The sequence below is a fragment of the Hemitrygon akajei genome, chromosome 9 (genome assembly GCF_048418815.1).
Source record: "Hemitrygon akajei chromosome 9, sHemAka1.3, whole genome shotgun sequence".
NCBI classification, from domain to species: Eukaryota; Metazoa; Chordata; class Chondrichthyes; order Myliobatiformes; family Dasyatidae; genus Hemitrygon; species Hemitrygon akajei.
The window spans coordinates 165,841,309-165,865,421 of NC_133132.1; the positions used below are offsets into that span (position 1 = coordinate 165,841,309).

Here is a 24,113-nt window from a genome sequence, read left to right on the forward strand (position 1 = left end):
ACGCGCTTGTGAGGAGCTGAAGCCATTAATGGAGAGTCCTGTGAATAAAATGTGCTAGTGTTTTTACTCACGCAAGTTTGCCTTTATTAAGAACAAACATAACAACATATACACATTATTCCTGGTGCATTTTCACCAGGACCCTTGCATTACTAGTAAGCCATTTTTTTAAAAATCACTTAATTCCATTGGAAAACCAACATCTTACACTTCTCCTGCTTGCTGTTTATCACTGAAATTGCAATGGCATTTTGCAGACTACACCTACATTGTACCAACCAACACCTGTCAATTACATAATCAGATCCACCCTGCTAAGTCTAATTAGCAACGTCTGGCTGCCTCCCAACGTTCCTTGTGAAACTGGAAAGGGAATTGCAACATTTTTTAAAAATCTTAAAGGGATTTGGAGTAACAATACTGTGGGACTCCAGGAGGGTTTGGTCGACAGCCCACCCCAGCATACTTAGTAGCCAGCGCTATTTATTGTTCTTGTTTTAAAATGCTTTCATGGGATTATGGTGGGATGTTTGAAATACATTTATTGCTACATTTTAGCTCGGATTTTACAGTTATTGGCTTGTGTGTTTGTGGGTCACCCTGACTGCAACCGGAATGTGTAATAATCACCTCCCCCATCTGCATGTGACTGAGTGGGGTCTCTCCCCTCGTCGTAGCGCCCGGTCTGTTTGTGTGTTCATCACAATAGGACTCACAGTTGAGCTAAATGAGCTTCTCTTGTCTATCATCATGGACCAAATGCTCACCTCATTGGTGTCAGGAGTGGGATTAGAAATTAACAGCAAGATTGAAGATTTTCAATGTTGTAAAATGGTTTGGTTGCTGTTTATTATCTATTGTAATGCCTGCACTGTTTTTGTGCACTTTACGCAGTCCTGTGGTCTAGTGTAGCTTTCTCTGTGTTTTTTTTTTACGTAGTTCAGTCTAGTTTTTGTACTGTGTCATGTAACACCATGGTCTTGAAAAATGTTGTCGCATTTTTACTATGTACTGTACCAGCAGTTATGGTCGAAATGACAATAAAAGTGACTTGACTTGACTTAACTTGACTAGAAATAAATTTACAGACTATTTTCTAAATGGGCAGAAAATCCAGGAATCTGAGATGCAAAGGGACTTGGGAGTCCTTGTGCAGAACACCCTGAAGGTTAACGTGCAGGTTAAGTCAGTGGTGAGGAAGGCAAATGCCATGTTAGCATTCATTTCGAGTGGACTAGAATATAAGAGCAAGGATGTGATGCTGAGGCTTTATAAGGCACTGGTGAGGCCTCACCTTGAGTATTGTGAACAGTTTTGGGCCTGTCATTTTAGAAAAGATGTGCTGGAATTGGAGAGGATCCAGAGGAGGTTCACAAAGATGATTCCAGGAATGAAAGGGTTATCATATGAGGGACGTTTGATGGCTCTGGGTCTGTACTTGCTGGAATTCAGAAGGGTGAGGGGATCCTATTTAAACCTTTCGAATGTTGAAAGGCCTAGACAGAGTAGATGTGGAAAGGATATTTCCCATAGTGGGAGAGTCTAGGACAAGAGGGCAGAGCCTCAGGATAGAGGGGTGCCCTTTCAAAACAGAGACGTGGAGAAATTTCTTTAGCCAAAGGGTGATGAATTTGTGGAATTTGTTACCACATGCAGCTGTGGAGGCCAGGTCATTGGGTGTATTTAAGGCAGAGATTGATAGGTTTTTGATTGGACATGGCATCAAAGGTTACAGCGAGAAGGCCAGGAACTGGGTTGAGGAAGAGATAGAAAAAAAGGATCAGCCATGATTGAATAGTGGAGCAGACTCAATGGGCTAAATGGCTAATTCTGCTCCTATGTCTTATGGTCTTATGGTTACAATGTTGGATGGAGAGCCTTAAGACCTGGGGAATAAGTCAAGCAGTATGCCTCCCCACACTCTTGGGCCAGGCTCCCAAATTCGGGGCACTGGGAGGACCTGGGACCGAGCATTGTGCCTTCCCAGAGCATGGCTACCCCCAGTCCCCTCCCGCGGCCCAGGAAGAGTTTGCCCTCCAAGCCTTTGTAAAGGCGCTGACTCCGGAGCGCCTTCGGCAGCACATTTGCCTGACATCACCATCATCGCTGGCCGAGGTGCTGGCAGTGGTGGAGAGGGCAGAAGCAATTAGTGATGAGGAGGAGCCTGTGAGACAGGCCTGACCACCGCCGCACCAACCCTACAGTGGGCTACAGAGCAATCTCTGCTACCGCTGTGGCAAAGCAGGCCATGTGCCTTGGGACTACCACAGCCCAGCCATCAGGAAATGCCAAGTGGGCAGCACCACCAGAGACCTCCAGCAGAATCCCTCCATTGTTGCCCCTCCGGGTGGGCCGTTTGGGTGAGGAGCAAGGCTTATACGTGGACTGCATCAGATGCCAAGTGTTGGTGGACACAGGGTCAACCATCACTATCCTCCATCCCGGTGTTCTCCCCAACACGGGCCAGCCAACCCCAGTTGGGTGGACAGTGACGGCGGTCCAGCTAGCTACTGTCACCAGCGACTGTGCAGTGATGAGAGGGAAGAGGTGTCTGCACGTCACAGTGGGGCACAAGGTGTGGCTCACTGACATCTGAGAGTCCTGAATCATTGGCCTGGACCTAGCTGCTGTCCTGCTGGGCTCCCATGTGAATGTGCCGGGGGGCAACACTCTACCTCAGCACTGCAGCTGTGCCTCTCCGGGAGGGCAGCTCCAGGAAGCGGACGCAGTAGGCATAACAATAACCACCTTCAGTCTCACAGCAGCCCGCCACAGTGCAGCATAACCCACATTACGGGGTGTGTCTGTATGTGGCTGAGCAGCTTCTCTCCCCGGGTCTTAGTGTTTTTGAGCTTTAGTCCCAATAAAACCAGCAGTTGAGCTAAACGAGTTTCTCTCATCTGTCATCACGGACCAAATGCTCACCACAATACTGTTAGGAATCGCTCAAGGGAACCACTGATAAGTTTTGAGCTCAAGAGATTCTGCAGATGCTGAATCTTGAGCAACAAGCACAAAATGAAGGAGGAACTCAGCAACTCCGGCAACATCTATCAGGAGGAATAAACTGTTGGCATTTTGGGCTGAAAACCTTCTTCAGGACTGGAAAGGAAGGGGGAAGATGCCAGAACAAGGTGAGAGGGGAAGGGAAGGAGTACAAGCTGGCAGGTGGTAGGTGAGACGAGGTGGGGAGGGGGATGAAGTGAGAAGCTGGGAGATGATAGGTGGAAGAGGTAAAGAGCTGAAGAAGGAGGAATCAAATAGGAGAGGGCCATGAAAGAAATGAACAGAGGAGGTGCACCAGAGGGAGGTGATGGGCAAGTGAGGAGAAGGGAAGGTATGAGATGAGATCCGGAATGGGAAGTAGAAAAAGAAAGAAGGAAAGGAGGGAGGAAAAAGCACCAGAATGTTCATGCATGTGGTTGGAGGCTAATCAAATGGAATATTAAGTCTTGCTCCTCCCAACATGGTAATAGTTGAGGCCATGGATGGACATGTCAAAATGGTGCTGTGAAGCTGAATTGAAATGGATGACCACCCAGAGATCCTACCTCTAAATTTTGAACCTATGTCTAGATCTATGAAAGACTAACCTACTTTACAGGGTCAAAACCTATCAAAGGAAAACACCCTCTCCATGACATCACCACTCCTGTAGATAGATAGATAGATAGATAGATAGATAGATAGATACTTTATTCATCCCCATGGGGAAATTCAACTTTTTTTCCAATGTCCCATACACTTGTTGTAGCAAAACTAATTACATACAATACTTAACTCAGTAAAAAAATATGATATGCATCTAAATCACTATCTCAAAAAGCATTAATAATAGCTTTTAAAAAGTTCTTAAGTCCTGGCGGTAGAATTGTAAAGCCTAATGGCATTGGGGAGTATTGACCTCTTCATCCTGTCTGAGGAGCATTGCATCGATAGTAACCTGTCGCTGAAACTGCTTCTCTGTCTCTGGATGGTGCTATGTAGAGGATGTTCAGAGTTTTCCATAATTGACCGTAGCCTACTCAGCGCCCTTCGCTCAGCTACCGATGTTAAACTCTCCAGTACTTTGCCCACGACAGAGCCCGCCTTCCTTACCAGCTTATTAAGACGTGAGGCGTCCCTCTTCTTAATGCTTCCTCCCCAACACGCCACCACAAAGAAGAGGACGCTCTCCACAACTGACCTATAGAACATCTTCAGCATCTCACTACAGACATTGAATGACGCCAACCTTCTTAGGAAGTACAGTCGACTCTGTGCCTTCCTGCACAAGGCATCTGTGTTGGCAGTCCAGTCTAGCTTCTCGTCTAACTGTACTCCCAGATATTTGTAGGTCTTAACCTGCTCCACACATTCTCCATTAATGATCACTGGCTCCATATGAGGCCTAGATCTCCTAAAGTCCACCACCATCTCCTTGGTCTTGGTGATATTGAGACGCAGGTAGTTTGAGTTGCACCATATCACAAAGTCCTGTATCAGTTTCCTATACTCCTCCTCCTGTCCATTCCTGACACACCCCACTATGGCCGTGTCATCAGCGAACTTCTGCACATGGCAGGACTCCGAGTTATATTGGAAGTCTGATGTGTACAGGGTGAACAGGACCGGAGAGAGTACGGTTCCCTGCGGCGCTCCTGTGCTGCTGACCACCGTGTCAGACCTGTAGAAGTTGACGTCATCACCCCTAGGATCAGTTTGCTTCCTTATTCTGAAGACACACTGTCAATACTAGTTTGCTGCAATGTAAACATACTGTTCACGGGCAGAATTGGCAAATGGTTTTAAAATAATAAATAAAATGGAAGATAGAATTTTCTTCTCTTCGTTAAAATAGAAACTTGAATAAATAGCATATTAAATAGCATGAGGAAACAAGGAAGAAATTCAGATGTCAGGGATGAAATTGATTTTCTATATCCATACTACAACTAGTCTACAACTAAAGGTCATGGGTTAAGGGTGAGAGGTGAAAGGTTTAAGGGGAACATGAGGGGAAACTTCTTCACTCAGAGGGTTGAGAGAGTGTGGTATGAGCTGCCAGTGCAAGTGATGCATGCCAGCTGAATTTCAATGTTTAAGAAAAGTTTGGATAGATACATGGATGGTAGGATATGGAGGGTTATGGTCACAGTGCAAGTCAATGGGAGTAGGCAGTTTAAAAGGTTCGGCACAGACTAGATAGGTTGAAGGACTTATTTCTGTGCTGTACTTTTCTATAACTCTATGATTCTATGCCGGGTCCCCCAGGAACAGCAAATAGCAGATAACTGCGCATTTCATAGTGTGTGTTTTGACAGAACTGGTGTGTCAGGCTACTACTATCTCCCATAAAACTGAAAATGATGTGAATACTCAACAGCTCAGTCAGAATTCTGGCATGAGACGCTGTTGGGTTTCCTGAGTATTTTCAGCATTTTCCCTTTTATTTCAGATTTCCAGCATCTGTAGTATTTTGCTCAAGAGTAACAGCCTGTAACTATTCTAAAACAAGTTATTAATTTGATAGGAAACAATAAAAGGACTTAATTTGTCAAGAACTATTAATAATAATATCAAAGTAGATGATGTTTATTTTATATTTAATATGAGGATTTATTATGTGACAGTTTGGCTTTCCTTCCAGTTTTCAAATTTGCTCTGTCTTTGTTACAATCTGCCTTTTCCATTTTATTATTTGCCTTTTGAACCCTATCTTTTACACCATCATTTATCCTTTTGTGAAATAGTAGTATAGTTATGTTAAAGGTTTTAGAGTTGGATTATAATTATAGAGTGGTCAAGGGATTTTAAAGATGGGAGAAATCTGACAACATATCATCTTGCAAAGACTACTCCTCTAAGCAGTACATTCCCATATTAGAAGGTATTTTATAATAACATTATAAATAAAATTATTAGCTTTTTTGTATATGGTAGTAAAAATGTATTAGAAATTTATTTATATTATCAGTTTATAATTGATTAAATAAAACATGTCCAAATAATTTCTTCCCATTCCATGTCATAGACTCAAACAGCAAAGAAATAAGTCTTTCAGTCTCCCAAATCTTGAGGCCCTCCATTGGTCAGGGTTGACCATGGATATTGTGTCCTAGCTGTCTATGCAATGCTCAAGCCAAGGCAGTATGATATGGAGAGCAAGCTGTTGCTCATGCAACACATGTCACCCCTCCCCGCAGCTGATGAATCCAAAGGGATGGCAGAGAACAATACAATTTTGTAGTGTATTTAATATTCCAGTAATATTTCTGTGATATTGCAAATATATCGTTTGAGCATTCTTTTTTTGTTTACATAATGCATTTGGGGTTATGTGTAAAAGTACATAAATGGCATACGTCATCATGCCACCAGGTGATAAGTGCACCCTTCACTTAAAGTAAGACTTGCATTCCTGATTCCTTGGTTTTCCTTTTGATCAATTTTATGTTTTGGAGTTACAAAACATAACAACTTTGGCACCAGCAGCACTGCAGGAGATGCCAGTCAGTATTAAACTCAACGTAGGACTGTCTTAGGGAGTCTGACCAAATTTATACTGACCTTTTTACACTAACGTTATTCTCTCCACATTTCCATCAATTCCCCTAAGTTCCACCACTTGCCTGTACCCTCAGGGCAATTCACAGTGACTAATCACCTAACACAACTCTTTGCCATGTGAGAGGAAAACTTCCAGAGCAGAGACAGCAAAGAAATAAAATATTTACTTTGTTTCCATATCAATTTAAAGCATTTTCAAAAAAAGAAAAAAATCATCAAAAGATCACACATTTTGCAATGTGATTTTATAACAATTAAACCTACCACAATAATTTGTTCCCGAGACAATGATCACAGAAGGCAGCAGTAGAAATGCAACTATTTCTCCTCCTTCCATGTTTACAGACTTAGCTCTCTGAATGAATAAAAAGACAGTGTCAGAATACACCTAAAAAAAAGCATTTGGATGAAAGGAATGCTGGGAAACTACACTGAAATTTTAGATAAAGTTAAATAAGTGCCAGGACATTACCTCTGTCAGTGTGGGGTGTCTACTTTCCAGTTCTGGTAGACATAGTGAATCTGACAGAATGGCAGGTTGTTGTATTTATATGAGGCTTATTCACTGAGTAATTTAGCAAATTAAATCATGAAGAATCCCTACTACATAATTATGTCTGTGCTGAATATGACACTTTTTTATGAACAAGTCACGTCAGGTAGAAGTACATGAAACAAAGTTTATTTACCTTCTTGATAGTAATTTCCAGGTTATGCAAACTTCAATTCACGATGTCTGTCTTGACAACAACCATGTCTGGCTGCGCCCTGTCCTGGAGTGAGCAATTGTGTATTGCTCAAGATTAGACTAATTCATGGGTGACTTGATAGAGGTATACTACAGCCTAGATCGAGTGACTGGCCAGACACTTTATCCCAGTGCAGACATAGCTAATACCAGATGGTATAATTTTAAGGAGACTGTTGGAAGTGTAACTCTCGCTTTGGTTAATGGCTTAATTTAGGGGATGCTAGGCCCCCAGCCCAGCCAAACTTTAGAAATCTCATTTGGGTTGATGCTGTGCAATGTGTTCTCTGTTACAGATCAGTACCCTTAAGTAACAAACAGTACACAATATGCGATAAACGATTGAGCTTTATAATTCTTAATTTGACGATATGGTTAGTAGAGAAAACAAAAAAGAAAAAGGGCCCGTTCTTATGAAGCAGTCTATTGCACAAGATTGGAGCTCACTGATAAGGCCGTTTGTCCACCATCGACCTCCTCTGACCGTCGCTGACCTTCGGACCCTCGCTCCAAGTCCTCTCCTTCCGGCAATCTACCAAGTCTCTCCAGTCATGTCTTCTCTCCTCATCTCTCCCCGGCAAAAGACCCGCGAATTCCCAGCTCCCAGATACACAAGAAAGAATAACATTCTGCTCATTGGCTAGCACGCCCCGTTATCTCTAGTTATAACCCAAACTTTGCTGCTACAGAGAAACCATTACCTCAGCAGTGGAACATTACAGAGAAGCCATTACATTAGCAGTGAAACCTTACAGTGTGTTACAGAGGGTATCAAGGTAGGTTCTTTACGCAGAAAGTGGTGAGTGCATGTGATGGTGGTGGACATAGATACATTAGGAGCATGTAAAAAACTCTTAGATGGGTACGTGGAGTATCTATCCCTCAAAAAGTGGTGGATATGGCCCATTCCATCACAGGTAAAGCCCTCCCAACTATTGAGCACATCAACATGAAACGCTGTCTCAGGAAAGCAATATCCATCATCAGGGAGCCCCACCACCCGGGACATGCTCCCTTCTCATTGCTGCCATCAGAAAAAAGGTACAAAAGCTTCAGGACTCACACAACCTGGTTCAAGAACAGTTACTACCCCTCACCCACCAGGCTCTCGAACCAAATGGGGTAATTTCACTTGCCCCATCATTGAAATGTTCCCACGATCAATGGACTCACTTTCAAAGACTCTTCATCTCATGTTCTCAATATATATTGCTTATTTATTTATGATCATTATTTCTTCTTTTTCTATTTCTGGTGTAGTGGTTCGTGATGACTAAGACATTCGCCGTGTTGCTGGCATCAGGTTCTATTGACAGGAAATACATACACACCAGGTCCATAGGCCCCGCAAGTGGGACAAAGGAGCTGCCCGCGTAGGCAGTGTCTTCCGACATATGCATCGAATGCACGACTTGCAGTATTCTTCGACCTCCGACTTCATCTGGGGCCAGTAAAACCGGTTTCTGAGCAATCCATAGGTTTTTTCCACCCCCAAATGTCCAGAATCATCATGAGGTGATTTCAACGCAATCCTCTGATACTACTCCGGCAGAACCAGCTGGCGACGCCGAGGTCAGTCTGGGGGTGACATGATCCGGTATAGGAACTGGTTCCGCGACTGCAACCGAAGCCATTCTCACAGTAATGGAGACACCGAAGCGTGTTTCATCTTCTCCGCCTGAGCCATCTCTCCCTTTTCAACCGCTGACCAAATGGTACCAATGCCCAGATCATCTTGCTAAGCAGCTGCAACTTCCCCAGAACTCAATTCCGGCAGCCGATTTGTCTTCAGAGCAGTCAGGTTACAGTAAACTTGGGGAATGGCATCATCAGAAGCTCCCAATCGATCCACCGCTCGATCCTGCCTCTCCTTTCCCTCTGCCTTCATGGTGATGACAAACTGACACATGGCCTTCACCCCCCGGGGCAGGAATGCTCTCCCACTCCCTGTCCCTGACCAGTCCCTCATGCACCCATCAGGACAAAACATCAGCATCAACGTTCCTGCTTCCCAGCTGGTACTTCAGGCTGAAATCATAGGCAGACAACGCTGACAACCACCAATGGCCTGTGGCATCCAGTTTCACTGAGGTCAGAATATAAGTTAGGGGGTTGTTGTCCGTCCTCACCTCAAACTTGGCCTCATATAGGTAGTCACTCAGCTTATCCACCACCGCCCATTTCAACGCTAGAAATTCCAACTTGTGTATGGGATAGTTTTTCTCAGAGGGCGACAGACACCGGCTGACAAACACAACTGGCCTCAACCCGGTGTCCTGATCTGATACAGGACGCCCCCTAAACCCTCTAGGCTGGCATCCGTGTGCAGTACATATGGTAATTGAGGGTCCACAAAAGCCAGCACTGGTGCCTGGGTCAGCAGCTCCTTCAGTGACTGAAAGGCCTCCTCAAAATTTGCATCCCACCTCGGTCCAAAGGGCTCCGATAGGCTAAGATACCCTCCAACCTCCTGGTCCTTTTCTCCCACTCCCTTTCTTCCTCAAGGGATAGTAACCGCACAGAAGCTAATTCAATGGGTGACTCACTTTCACTTAGCCCTTCACGAACCTCCAATAGTAACCACAGAACCCGAAGAACGAGTGCAGAGCGCTCACAGTCTGGGGTCTTGGCCAAGTGGTCACCGCCTCTGTCTTAGCTGGATTATTAGTTACGCCATCCCGTGAGACTATGTGCCCAACATAGCTAACAGACGTTTGGCAGAACTGGCGCTTGTCCAGAGTAAGTCCAGGGTAAGTTTTAATCCTTCAGCTTTCAGGTGGTTCAGCACCTTCAGCAGCCTCGCTTCATGTTCTTCCAAGGTGGATCCAAATACTATGAGGTCCAATACCTCAAGCAAGTTCATATCCCTCACTGTCTTCTCCATGACCCGCTGGAAGGTTTTAGGAGCTCCTGTGATTCCCTGGGGCATCCTTTCGAACTGCAAAAATACCAGAGGATGTATAAATGCCATTTTCTCTTTGTCGGCCTCTCTCATGGGGATCTGGTAATATCCACTCCTCAAGCCCAGCACACTGAACCACTTCACACCACTCAGGTAGGCCAACGCATCTTCAATCCTCCGGACAGTATGCTGGTCAGGGACGGTGCGCTTGTTTAGAGTCCTATAGTCCACACACAACCGTACCTTCCAATTCTTCTTTCCGGCCACTACTATTGGGGATGCATAGGAGCTTCGGGACTCGCTGATGATCCCAGCTTCCTTCAACTTACACACAAATGCTGCCAAGCATCCTCCACCTCTGCAGGGGCCAGTCGCCATGACCTTTCTCTGAATGGGGTATCCTCAGTCACCCAGATAGTGTGACACATGCTCTTGGAACAACCCACATAGAACTCATCAGTGGAAAAGACACCTTCCAATTTCAACATCTCCTCTTCTAAACTGCAGGAACAGGAGAGTCCCCGAAGTTGAATAGCTCAGTGGTCAACTTTCCCCCCTTTTATCATTATTTCTTCTTTTTCTATTTTCACAGACTGTTCTCTTCTGAACTCTGGTTGAACACTCCAGTAGGGCAGTCCTTCATTGATTTTGTTTTGGTTATTATTCTGTTATGAATTCATTGAGTAACCCCACAAGAAAATGAATATTGAATATGTACTTTGATAATAAATTTTACTTTTGAACTTTTGGATGACAGAAAAATTGAGTTTCTTCTACACCAAAGGAGGGAAGGGTTAGATTAATCTTGGAGCAGGTTTTAAGATCGGTACAACATTGTGGGCCGAAGGGCCTACACTGTGCTGTTTTATGGTCGATGTTCAATGCAACTTCAGAGCAATGAACATCATGTCACATCTGTCCACCATAATTGTCTGATGTTCTGGGTACTTTGTCCTTTCTGGATGTTTGCATTCTTCGTATTTTTGTTTCTTAGAGGTTTCCACTCTTCAGTTTCTCAGTTCTCATTATGCTATATAATTTTTGAATGAACATGTAGATTTGTTAGTCATTGAGTCATCAAACACTAGAGCACAGCAAAAACTGTGCTGTACCATTAATCTGTATAGTCCCATCGAGCTGCACCTGGATCACAGCTCTCCGTACCCCTCCCATCCATGTATCTATCCAAATTTCTCTTAAATATTGAAATCAACACCACATCCACCTCTTCCACTGGCAGCTCGTTCCACACTCTCACGACACTTTGTGAAGAATTTATCAATCATGTTCCCCTTAAACATTTCACCTTTCACCCTTAACCTATGCCATTAGGAAGTAGTGATCATAATATGATAAGCTTTAATGTGCAATTTGAGAAGAAGGGAAAATCAGAAGTGTCAGTATTACAGTTGAACAAAGGGGACTATGGAGACATGAGGGAGGAGCCTCCCTCATGTTGACTGGAAGGATACCCTAGCAGGGATGATAGTGGAACAACAATGACAGTATTTCTGGGAATAATACAGAAGGTGCAGGATCAGTTCATTCCAAAGAGGAATGAAGATTCTAAGGGGAGTAGGGGGTGACCGTGGCTGACAAGGGAAGTCAAGGACAGTATAAAATAAAAGAGAAGTATAACATAGCAAAGATGAGCAAGAAGCCAGAGGATTGGGAAACTTTTAAGGAGCAACAGAAGATAACAAAAAAGGCAATACAGGGAGAAAAGATGAGGTATGAAGGTAAGCTAGCCAAGAATATAAAGGAGGATAGTAAAAGCTTCTTTAGGTATGTGAAGAGGAAAAAATTAGTTAAGAACAAAGTTGGGCCCTTGAAGACAGAAACGGGTGAATTTATTATGGGGAACAAGAAATGGCAGAGGAGTTGAACAGGTACTCTGGATCTGTCTTCACTAGGGAAGACACAATCTCCCAGATGTAATAGTGGCCAGAGGACCTAGGGTAACGGAGGAACTGAAGGAAATTCACATTAGGCAGAAAATGGTGTTGGGTAGACTGATGGGACTAAAGGCTGATAAATCCCCAGGGCCTGATGGTCTGCATCGCAGGGTACTTACGGAGGTGACTCTAGAAATCGTGGACGCATTGGTAATCAATTTCCAATGCTCTATAGATTCAGAATCAGTTCCTGTGGATTGGAGGGTAGCTAATGTTATCCCACTTTTTAAGAAAGGAGGGAGAGAGAAAAACAGGGAATTATAGACCAGTTAGCCTGACATCAGTGGTGGGGAAGATGTTGGAGTCAATTATAAAGGATGAAATAGTAGCACATTTGGATAGCAGTAACAGGATCGGTTCAAGTCAGCATGGATTTACAAAGGGGAAATCATGCTTGACTGATCTTCTGGAATTTTTTGAGGATGTAACTATGAAAATGGACAAGGGAGAGCCAGTGGATGTAATGTACCTGGACTTTCAGAAAGCCTTTGATAAGGTCCCACATAGGAGATTAGTGGGCAAATTTAGAGCACATGGTATTGGGGGTAGGGTACTGACATGGATAGAAAATTGGTTGGCAGGGAGAAAACAAAGAGTAGGGATTAATGGGTCCCTTTCAGAATGGCAGGCAGTGACTAGTGGGGTACTGCAAGGCTTTTGCTGGGACCGCAGCTATTTACAATATATGTTAATGATTAAGATGAAGAAATTAAAAGTAACATTAGCAAATTTGCAGATGACACAAAGCTGGGTGGCAGTGTGAAATGTGAGGAGGATGTTATGAGAATGCAGGGTGAGTGGGCAGATGCAGTTTAATGTGAATAAATGTGAGGTTATCCACTTTGGTGGCAAGAACAGGAAGGCAGATTACTATCTGAATGGTGTCAAGTTAGGAAAAGGGGAAGTACAATGAGATCTAGGTGTCCTTGTTCATCAGTCACTGTAAGTAAGCATGCAGGTTCAGCAGACAGTGAAGAAAGTTAATGGTATGTTGGCCTTCATAACAAGGGGAGTTGAGTATAGGAGCAAAGAGGTCCTTCTGCAGTTGTACAGGGCCCTGGTGAGACCACACCTGGAGTATTGTGTGCAGTTTTGGTCTCCAAATTTGAGGAAGGACATTCTTGCTATTGAGGGAGTGCAGCATAGGCTCACAAGGTTAATTCCTGGGCTTGTATACACTGGAACTTAGAAGTTCCAGGGGATCTGATTGAAACATATAAGATTATTAAGGGACTGGACATGCTAGAGGCAGGAAACGTGTTCCTGATGTTGGGGGAGTCCAGAACCAGAGGACACAGTTTAAGAATAAGGGGTAGGCCATTTAGAACAGAATTGAGGAAAAACTTTTTTACCCAGAGAATTGTGGATCTGTAGAATGCTTTGTCTCAGAAGGTAGTGGAGGCCAATTCTCTGGATGCTTTCAAGAAAGAGTTAAACAGAGCTCTTAAAGATAGCGGAGTCAAGGGATATGGGGAGAAGGCAGGAACAGGGTACTGATTGTGGATGATCACATCAGTGATCACAGTGAATGGTGGTGCTGGCTCAAAGGGCCGAATGGCCTACTCCTGTACCTATTGTCTATTGTCTATTATCTATTGTTGTGCATTTAATATTTTAGTAATATTTCAGTAATCTAGTATATACTATATATTGTTTGATTATTCATTCTTGTTTCTTTAAATAATGTATAAATACATTAATTGCATACATCATCATGCTACCAAATGATACGTGTGCGCCTCACTTAAAGTAAACTTTAAGTCAGGCCTGCAATTTGGACCCTTGTGTCTTCCTTTGAATTAGTTTAGCACTTTGAAGTTATAAAACATAACATTGGCGACAAGGTATTTTAAAAACGAAACCAAGACAGCTATCAGCTTGTGAAAGTACTGTGAGCAACAGTCAATTTTATTAAAACAGTCCAGTTTCAGGAACGGTTATTACTCCTTTACCAACAGACTCTTAAAACTGGAGGGGATAACTTCACTCATCCCAACACTGAACTGAACATAATCCATGGACTCACTTTCAAAGACTCTTCATTTCATGTTCTTGACATTTATTGCTTATTTATTATTATTATTTTGTATTTACACAGTTTGTCGGGTTTTGCACAGTGGCTGTTTGTCCATCAAGTTGTGTGCCGTTTTTCACTGATTCCATTGTTTTTTCTTTGTTTTTACTGTGAGTGCCACAAAATATGAATTTCACAATTGTATATGGTGAGATATATGTACTTTGATAATAAACTTACTTTTTAAAACTTTGATTCTTATTCTACAATCTTTCTGAGCTCATCTAGTTTTTCACCTCATGATCTTACTCTTGGTTAATGGCTGACATGATTCTGGTTGAGGTGACTCAATCACTCTTAGTATTTCTATAGGTATCTATCTCTTCTTCTTGTAAGCGTTTTTGGATGGTCCTCACCTGTTCTTTATTAGGGGCACTTATTCAATGGCCTGGATTATGTCATTAGGGCAAAGTAACAACAATTATTGCAGACATCAAAGAAAGATGCATACAAAGATCCAGCAAATCCTCTGCTGTGGGGCTAACATTTCCTGAGGATGGCTACTGTTGGGTTTCAGCTCTTCAGCCAGCTGGTCCACCAGCCAATCCGAGAAGAGTTCTCAGGTAGCAAAAAAAAATGTATTTTTAAAAATGCAGTCTCTGGTTAATAAAATCGATGATCTCAGAGCCAGGGTGCTGAATCAGAGGGTCATTAGGACTGCATGTGTCCTTTGTTTCACGGAATCCTGGTTAACCCTTTCCGTACTGGATGCAGCGATTCAGATCGATGGGTTTACTATACACCATCAGGATAGATCTATAGAGTCTCTCAAAAGCAGTGGTGGAGGAGTATGCCTCAAGATCAACTCTTCTTGGTGCACAAATATATCAGTGCCGTCCCAATTCTGCTCACCAGACCTGGAGTATCTAGCACTAAAGTGCCATCCTTTTTACCTACCATGGGAGTTCTCTGGGTAAGACGAAAGAGCTGATGGTGGACTTCCGGAAGGGTAAGACAAAGGAACACATACCAATCATCATGGAGGGATCAGAATTGGAGAGAGTCAGCAGCTTCAAGTTCCTAGGTGTCAAGATCTTTGAAGATCTAACCTGGTCCTAAGATATTGATGTAGTCATAAAGAAGGCAAGACAGTGGCTATACTTTATCAGGAGTTTGAAGAGATTTGGTATGTCAACAAATACACTCAAAAACATATATAGTTGTACTGTGGAGAGTATTCTGACAGGCTGCATCACTGTCTGGAATGGAGGGGCTACTGCACAGGACTGAAATAAGCTGCAGAAGGTTGTAAATCCAGTCAGCTCCATCTGGGGTACCAGCCTACAAAGTACCCAGGACATCCTTAGGGAGCGGTGTCTCGGAAAGGCAGCATCCGTTATTAAGGACCTCCAGCACCCAGGGCATGCCCTTTTCTCACTGTTACCATCAAGTAGGAGGTACAGAAGTCTGAAGGCACACACTCAGAGATTCAGGAACAGCTTCTTCTTCTCTACCATCCAATTCCTAAATGAATATTGAATCTTTGGACACTACCTCACTTTTTTTTAATATACAGTATTTCTGTTTTTACATGTTTTTTCAATCAATGCAATATACGTAATTGATTTACTTGTTTATTATTATTTTTCTCTCTCTGCTAGATTATGTATCGCATTGAACTGCTGCTGCTAAGTTAACAAATTCCATGTCACATGCCAGTGATAATAAACCTGATTCTGATTCTGAAAAGTGTAAAATAAAGAATTTAATATATCCATGTAGTTAATGTGAATTTGAAATATCTGAAAGAAACATATTTCTTTCATTACAAAGGCAAAATCAAAAAAGGTACTTATACTTCCTCTTAATCCCCAAGACAAGGGACAGTCAATACCCTGGTTGAAACAAGCTGTGGAAAGCCTTTGGGAAAGTTATCACAACAAAGATAATTTTTTAAAATCAGATGGATGAATACTAAGCCACACAGGACCAAGGAGGTAGAGCATGGGTGTATAAGTTTGTGAATAAATCATTGAAGGTAAGTTGCTGGGTGAATAATCATTGAAGATGTTGTTGGAGCACTGAGGTCTGAGTACATATTTTAAATGGAAATTGGGTCACATTTTAAGGAGTGGAATCAAGTAGTATGCATGATAGAGTCCGTAAGTATAAATTGGATAAATTGTTGTGGATTGTTATTTAAAAGATGGTACATGACAGGCTATTGACCCCCTTTACTCTGTTCTTGGTCAGTTTGGATCATACTTACTTGGAGCTCTCACAATATGATCTCAGGAATAAGAGCACTAATGGAATCAGCACTAAAGGTTTTTGAGGAATTATACATGTAGAGATTCTTTACTAACAACATTGACAAGAGTTGAGGACTCAGCTACGAAAAACTGCAGAGAATTGTGGATGCAGCTCAGCACATCACAGGAACCAGCCTCCCTTCTGAGGACACTCTCCACTTTTCTCACTGCCTCAATAAAGCAGCCAGCGTAAGGCTCCCTTCTCCAGAAGGCCATAGGAGCAGAATTAGGCTATTCAGCCCAAAAAATCTTCTCCGCCTTTGCATCATGGCTGATTTATTAAACCCCCTCAATCCCATTTTCATGCCTTCTCTCCGTAACTTTTAACACTTTTACTAATCAAGAATCTACCCAATGCCTTGGCCTCCACAGCCATCTGTGGCAATGAATTCTACAGAGTAACCACCCTCTGCCCAAAGAAATTCATCCTTATCTTTGTGATATCCTTGTATTCTGAGGCTATGTCTGTGGTAGTAGTTAATAGGTTACTCCACTGCCACTCAATTAGGCACTCCCACATGGGAGGAGTTCACATTGTACAAGCAACATTATCAATAAAGTTCAATTGAATATCCTGCATGCTGGTGTCCTGGTGTGCTCACTATCCCTCAATATCAAGGACAACAAGGTGTCAGAAATGGATGATGATGAATGAATTGGTGCTACAGACCAAGTGAGATCCCCAACAAGAAAGAATTTACAGTAAGTCTGTTCTTGTTCACAAAAATCTATGAAAAATATGCAGAGAGTTATCAGCCTAATTGCTAATAGCATGTACCATAAGGCTAAGGCTGAGCTGAGAAAGTGTCAGGGTTGTCTTCTAGCTAGACCCAAAAGTCTATATGTTGTAGTAACCTGTGGGCCACTAGCCTGGGGAAATGCACACAGACACAGCAGAGAAATCAGACAAACTCTCAGTGAAAGCAAAGAAGACTTTTGTACTTCAAATAAATAAAATAATAAACAATCAGGAAAATTGAGCAAATGCCCACAACTAATACAACCTAATAAACCCCACCCCCTAACCACCAAGACATTTGATTTCTCTAAACCAGGGGACTTTGAGTGATGGCTCAGATGGTTTGGCGATTTAGGGTTGAAAAACAATCTCACTCAGGCTTCAGAAGAACATCAAGTGATATATACTGATATGGGTGACAAAGCAGATGACACCATGGGTGGATTAGGACTGGCAGATGCTCAGAAAAAGGAATACAAAAGAGTGCAGGACATTTTCAAAGAATACTTCATAGGAAAGCGTATTGCAGACAACAAAGTTCAACTCCAGGAAACAGGAGTCAGCTGAAAGAATAAATTACTTCATCACAGCAATGTATACCCTGTCCCTATGTATGGAAATCTGAGAGATGAGTTCATTGGAGACAGGAGTGTTGTCACCAAATTGTCAGAGAGACTTCAGTTGCAGACAAATCTCACATTAGAGAAACATATTACTACTGTCAGGTTAAGTGAGAACATTTGTCAGTAACAGACAGAACTCAGGCACAAAAATGAGGTAAAGCCAGAAGCAGTACAAAAAGGATTCAAGCAAGGTGCACTCAGAAACTCTACAGAAACAGGTGACAGTAGAAATCAGCTCAAACAAAACAGGCAAGTGAAACCAGCAGTAGGTAGAATGTCCAGCTGCAGGAGATGCAGCAAGTTTCCATTCCATGTCAAAGAGCTCTGTCCAACAAAAGAAATTCTTCAGGAGGTCAAAGAAGATTTATCTATCCTTCATGTAATCTCCTCCAAGAATTCCAACAGGTTCATCAGGCAAGATTTTCTCTTAAGGAAACCATTCTGACTTTGTCCTGTCTTGTCCTGTGTCATCAAATACACCATAACCTCATCCTTAACAATTGACTCCAACATCTTCCCAATCACTGCGATCCAGCTAACTGGTGTGTAATTTCCTTTCTGCTGCCTTCCCCCTTTCTTAAAGGGGGGAGTGACATTTCAGGCCGAGACCCTTCAGAAGGACCTCTTTTCCATAGATGCTACCTAGTCTGCTGAGTTCCTCCAGCATGTTGTGTGTGTTATTTGGATTTCCAGCATCAGCAGAGTTTATTTTGTTTGTGATTAAATCTCATCTCACTGTAGATTACTACTCTTGGAATTCTGAGGTGTCCAAGCTGTCTTCTACATCCTCATCTGCAGTTATACAGCACCTGAAAGCTGTATTCGGTCACCATGAAATAACAGACACTTGTTTCAGACAATGGTCCAAAATTCAGCTGTTCAGAACTCAAAGCCTTTGATAGGGATGATGAGTTCAAACACCAGACAAGCAGTTTATGGGACCCACAGGTAGATGGAGAAGCAGAAAGAGCAGTGTAAACTGTTAAGCATCTCCTGCTGAAGGCAAAAGACTTCTACAGAGCACTGCTAGTTTATTGCTCAACACCTGTTGAGAATGTTGTCAATGGGCCAGAGACTGACAACAGGTCTGCCTTTTCTTCCTTCTCTTCTCCAAACTCACTTACAAACTTAGACAAAGCGAGAAATTTTGAGACAACTGCGTGTGAAAATGAAGAGCGTGCATGATCTCCTTCACAGGGCAAAATCTTTGTTGCTCCTCAGGAGTGGTAAACCTGTTTGGGTTTTAGACCAATTCACCAAAGGAACAATAGTTCGGCAGCATGAACCACAATTGTTTGTGATCAGAACATCTCAAGGTGAAATCAGGTGGAAAAGACGTGCTCATGTGCCTTCAAACTCAACAAAAGGTACAGAAAGAAATAGAGTGGCCTGACCTTTATGACAACCATCTACCTAAAGTGGACACAGGTGTACAAGAATCTCCATTCGCTCCATAACTTTCAGGACCCAACATCAGATTGGGTCATTTATTTGTTCCACCACAGAGATATGCTCCATAACCTAATAGTTTAGGGCAAATGACTAAAGAGGCAGAATAATCCTCTCACTCTGTTGGAGTGTTCAGGTAGTTGACCCTGACCTCCATTAGATTTAGTGACTTTTTAAGAGTTCTGATGTTGAAAATATTTTACAAAATGAGACTGTTCTTGAAAAAAAGGAGGAAAACAAAGAGAGAGTGACTTAAAACAAAGAGAAAGATAATTATTATGTTGGCAGTTCTTTCTTATGTTTATGTAAGGCACATAAGTTATGTGCTAGGGGGTAAGGTGAACTGGATCATTCAACGTGACTATAACTTCAATGCACTTCTATAGACAGGAAATACATACCTAGTTTTCATTTTTTTTCAAGAGGGGGAGATTTGGTGGTAGTTAATAGGGTTATTCTATGCCACTAAGTTAGTTACTCCCACATTAGAGGAGTTCACATACTGTACAAGCAGCATTATCAATAAAGTTCAGTTAAATATCCTGTAAGGCTGGCATCCTGGTGTGCTCTGCACTCTCCCACAATATTGAATTCAACAGTGCCTTCTAGTTCTAGACGCCACTATAGGAAACATCCTCTCTACGTCCACTTTATCTAGGCCTTTCAGTATTCAATATCCCCTCTCTATTGGACAGAAGACCCAATTACACCCATGTGACTAATTAACCTACTTATCAATCTGTCTTTTGAATGTAGGAGGAAACCAGAGCACCGAGAGGAAACCCACGGGATCAACTTCTATGGAGAGGAATAACTTCCTCATCTGCCTATCTCCTCTCTCTCTGCCAGTTCTTCCCTTTCACCCATGGTTAACTCTCCTCTTCTATCAGATTCTCTCTTCTTCAGTCCATTACCTTTTCCACATATTACCCTCTAGCTTCTCACTTCATCTCCTCTCTCCCCATCCACCGACCTTCCAGCTTGTACTCCTTCCCCTCCCTTCGCCTTCTTACTCTTCCTTCCCCTTCCTTTTCATTCCCAGAACATATTATGAGACCACAAAACACAGGAGCAAAAGTACACCTTTCAGCCCATCAAGTCTGTTTCACTATTCGATCATGGCTGATTTGTTTTCCCTCTCAACCCCACTCCTCTGCTTTTTTCCCATAATCTTTAATGCCCTGACTAATGAAGAATCTAACTGCTTTAAATATACCCAATGACATAGCCTCTGCAGCTATATGTAGCTGTGAATTCCCATAATGTTTACATAAGCCTGAGGCTGAGCACCATTACATAACTGTAAAGATTATGGGATTAGATTCTTTTGTCTCTTTACAAGTGTAAGAATTAGGTTTAGCAATATTCCAACTGCTTCACCATTCACTAAATCCATATTTATATTATTTAATATAATTGATAGAGTGACAGGGTGGAGATATGTCTCTACCAAAGGAGGTGCAAGGCATTCCTTCCCTCTGTAGGTCACCCTTGAGCAAGGTGCAGCACCTGCCTAGCCCCACAATCACCAGCTGCCTATGGGAGCAGGTGGTGGATGGTCGTATGGGCAGCTGGTGCATATCACAAGTCCTGGTTATCCGACCACTGATGTCAGGCAGACAATCTCTGAAGAGTATTTTTAAAGGCTGGGGTCAGGCATTTTATAAATGGCAAACCACTTCTGTAGAAAGATTTGCCAAGAACAATCATGATCATAAGACTATGACCGCCCTCGTCACACGACATGGAAAATAATAATGATGGATCTAGGTATTATTCTTTCATTACATTCTGATCTGTCACTACATCCTTTGTGACAGATTCCAACAATTTCCCTACCACTGATAATAGACTTGTTCCCTATTTTCTCTCTTCCTTTTTTTTTGACTAATAGGCTCACATTGGCTTCCTTTGAATGTTGTGTTCTAACTATCTATGTTGTTGCTGCAACACTGCCTGTGGCCTGGTACAAGAGAGAATCTTAGCACTGAGTACTTTGTCTCTCCAAGAGATGCCCAAGATGAGATGAAGGCACTTTAAATGGAAGGTGTTCTCTCTTGCTCGGTGTATGTTGTCCAGGTCTTACTGCTGTACAGCTGTGTGCTAGTGACACAAGCATTGTACACTGCCATCTTTGTTTTGACGAGAGTTCTCCTAGACTCGTGGTGAGGTGGTCAAGAGTTGTTGCAGCCTTCCTGATGCACTGGTCAATTTCTGCATCAAAGGAGGGGTTGTTACTGATGAACAACATCCAGTTTGAATTTATTAATGGTAATAACTGGAGGTGCTTCTATGTCTTGCCATTTGTTTTTGTAGAGGGTAAAAATCATGGTGTCCCTCATATCCTGTGGTACAGCTCCTTCCTGCCAGCACTGACAGAGGACTTCATGCAGTGCTTGATCAGGCCTTGGAGAATCCCATCATTGCTTGGTGTCAAGTTGCCGATCATCTTCCTGAGCTCCTTTAGGGTCTGCTCGGTATCCAGTTCTTTGCTGGCGGCTCAACGGTGTCCAGGGCTGAGGTGATGACAGTGTTCACCCTGGAGTAGAGGTTGAACTAATGTTCTACCCCCTCTCCATCTGTTTGCCCCTGTCTGTGATTACTTCCCTATTGACAAGGATCCACAAGGAATAACTTCAGAATTTATTCGATTTGGGAAGATTTTAAACAGTCTCCACTATCTCGAAAGGCAACTCTTTCAAAAATCAGACTCTTGGGATGTATCAGTTTTCAAACTTACCAACTTCTCTTCAGCTATCTCTTGACTAATCTATTACTTTGACTAGAATCTAAATTCTCTTATATATTCCTGCCGAAGGATTTCGGCCTAAAATGTCAACTGTACTTTTTTCCATAGATGCTGCCAGCTTGCTGAGTTCCTCCAGCATTTTATGTGTGTTGTTCGTGAAACCTCCTGGTTTCCTTGGCTGCATAAGTCTAGGGATGCCAACCTCTGGCTCTGCCAAACTCATGAGATTGACGCGTGCTGCCACACCCAAACCCCTGTTTGAGTGGATGCTGTATAATTTGGTACCCTGTTACAAATTAGTGCCATGAAATAACAGAGAGAGTACACTACATGCAATTAAAAGATCATCTTTATGATTATTAATTTGACTAAAGGGTTAGTAAGAAAAAGAACAAAGAAAGAAAAGGTCCCATTCTAATGAAGCAGTCTAATATGCACAAGTTGGAGCTCACAGTTTCTCCAAATCATCGATCTACAATTGACCACACCCCGGGCTTCGTCAAATCACAGTCCCGCTCGGGGTGAATGCTATGACCTCTTCTCTCCTGCATCGTCCCTCTTCATCCCCTCATAAACAAAAGCCCCAAGCCCAGCTTTAGTGTCCCTCTCCAGAGAAACTTCCCCTAAATTCGACCATCCTAATTGGATGGCACACAATTTTCCTCATCTCTTATCTTTAACAATAACACAAACAAGCTGAAAACAGAACAGACTGCTCTTACAGAATTGCCAAAATGAAATACATACAGTATAACAGTAAAAATATGAACCAGGGCATTACACTCAGATTTCCAGAATCTGCAGATTTTCTCTTGTTTGTCTCTTATATGCCTGGCAGGTTTGTCTGTGAAGGCAGAAAAGTAATTGTTTAATCCATCTCAACACACACAAAATGCTGGTGGAACGCAGCAGGTCAGGCAGCATCTATAGGGAGAAGCGCTGTCGACGTTTTGGGCTAACCTTCGTCAGGACTAACTGAAAGGACCATTTGTCATGTTCTTATCTATTCTTCTAGTCACATTCCCAAAGAGCTCTGGCAGGTTAGAAAATAGTCCGCACATTTATTTCTACTACCAAAGTACATGACCATGCATTTTATTACTATCAGAAAGGAGGTAGAGGAGACAGAAAACACACACTCACCATTTTAGGAATTGCTTCTTCCTACCCGCCATCAGATTTCTGAATGAACAATAAACCATAAACACTATCTCATTATTTTGATCTCTTTTTGCACAACTTACTTAATTTAATATTATTGTAATTTATAGTATTTTTATATATTACATTGTACTGCTGCCACAAAGCAACAGATTTCATAATATATTAAACCTGATCCTGAATGTCCTTGTCCATCTTTGATGCACTCTTTCCAGTTTAAAACCATCTTTCCTATAGCAGAGTGACCAAGTCTGAACCAACAGCTCAGCTTGATCCAAATTGATTCTAATTCTAATACCGAGATCACTCACTGCATATAAATTGACCTCAAAGTATACAACTTACAATTCTCCTGAGTTGCAATGCTTGATAGATCTTTCAGCTTAACAATTTACCCACTTCTTCTATTTTCTAATTAGGTGTGCCAAATTTAGCTCTCAGCCATTTCAAACTGCTGTTAGTTAAAACACTTTGTACTATTTCTGCATGAGGCATGTCTTTAGCTTTCTGTGGAAATATTAAACTAATGACCAATTTACCTTGGAACATATTTCTGTGAGGAAAATCACTTTCTTTGATTCCCTCACTTCAGCCCATTCATCCACAGTACATTTCCTTTCCCCACATAAGCATTACTGTTGGCCACAAATTGCATCTGCATCCTCAGCACATGGAATGTGAATAATATGCAAGCCTTGTTACAGGCTGAGAACATTGCTTGTGTTTCAGCCAACTCTCTCTTCCTATTAAAATGGTATAACAATTTCGAATGAGTTTGGAGGCAGCATCAGATGCATTATAACTCTGGCAGGGTTAACGTCCTACAAAGTGAAACCCGATAGCATGAATAGCAGCAATGCTTCACAGATGAACTCAACGCCTTCTATGCCTACTTTGAAAGGGAGAATATAA

At 42.4% G+C, this 24,113-nt stretch overlaps 1 protein-coding gene across 2 annotated transcripts in view; it reads right to left on the minus strand.

Annotated features, from left to right (window-relative positions):
• Positions 1 to 23,217, minus strand: part of LOC140733719 (uncharacterized) — a 65,649-nt gene extending 42,432 nt beyond the window's left edge. The window contains exons 1-2 of one of the 2 annotated variants that reach the window (XM_073057431.1): positions 23,184 to 23,217; positions 6,814 to 6,904 (exon numbers count right to left, since the gene is read on the minus strand). In XM_073057431.1, coding sequence (XP_072913532.1) covers positions 6,814 to 6,904; positions 23,184 to 23,186 — 94 coding nt within the window. In that variant the 5' untranslated portion in view covers positions 23,187 to 23,217. Of the gene's footprint in view, positions 1 to 6,813; positions 6,905 to 7,021; positions 7,090 to 23,183 lie in introns of those variants that run through there. The other variant, XM_073057432.1, reaches the window with a different exon arrangement.
• Between the last annotated feature and the right edge of the window lie 896 nt (positions 23,218 to 24,113).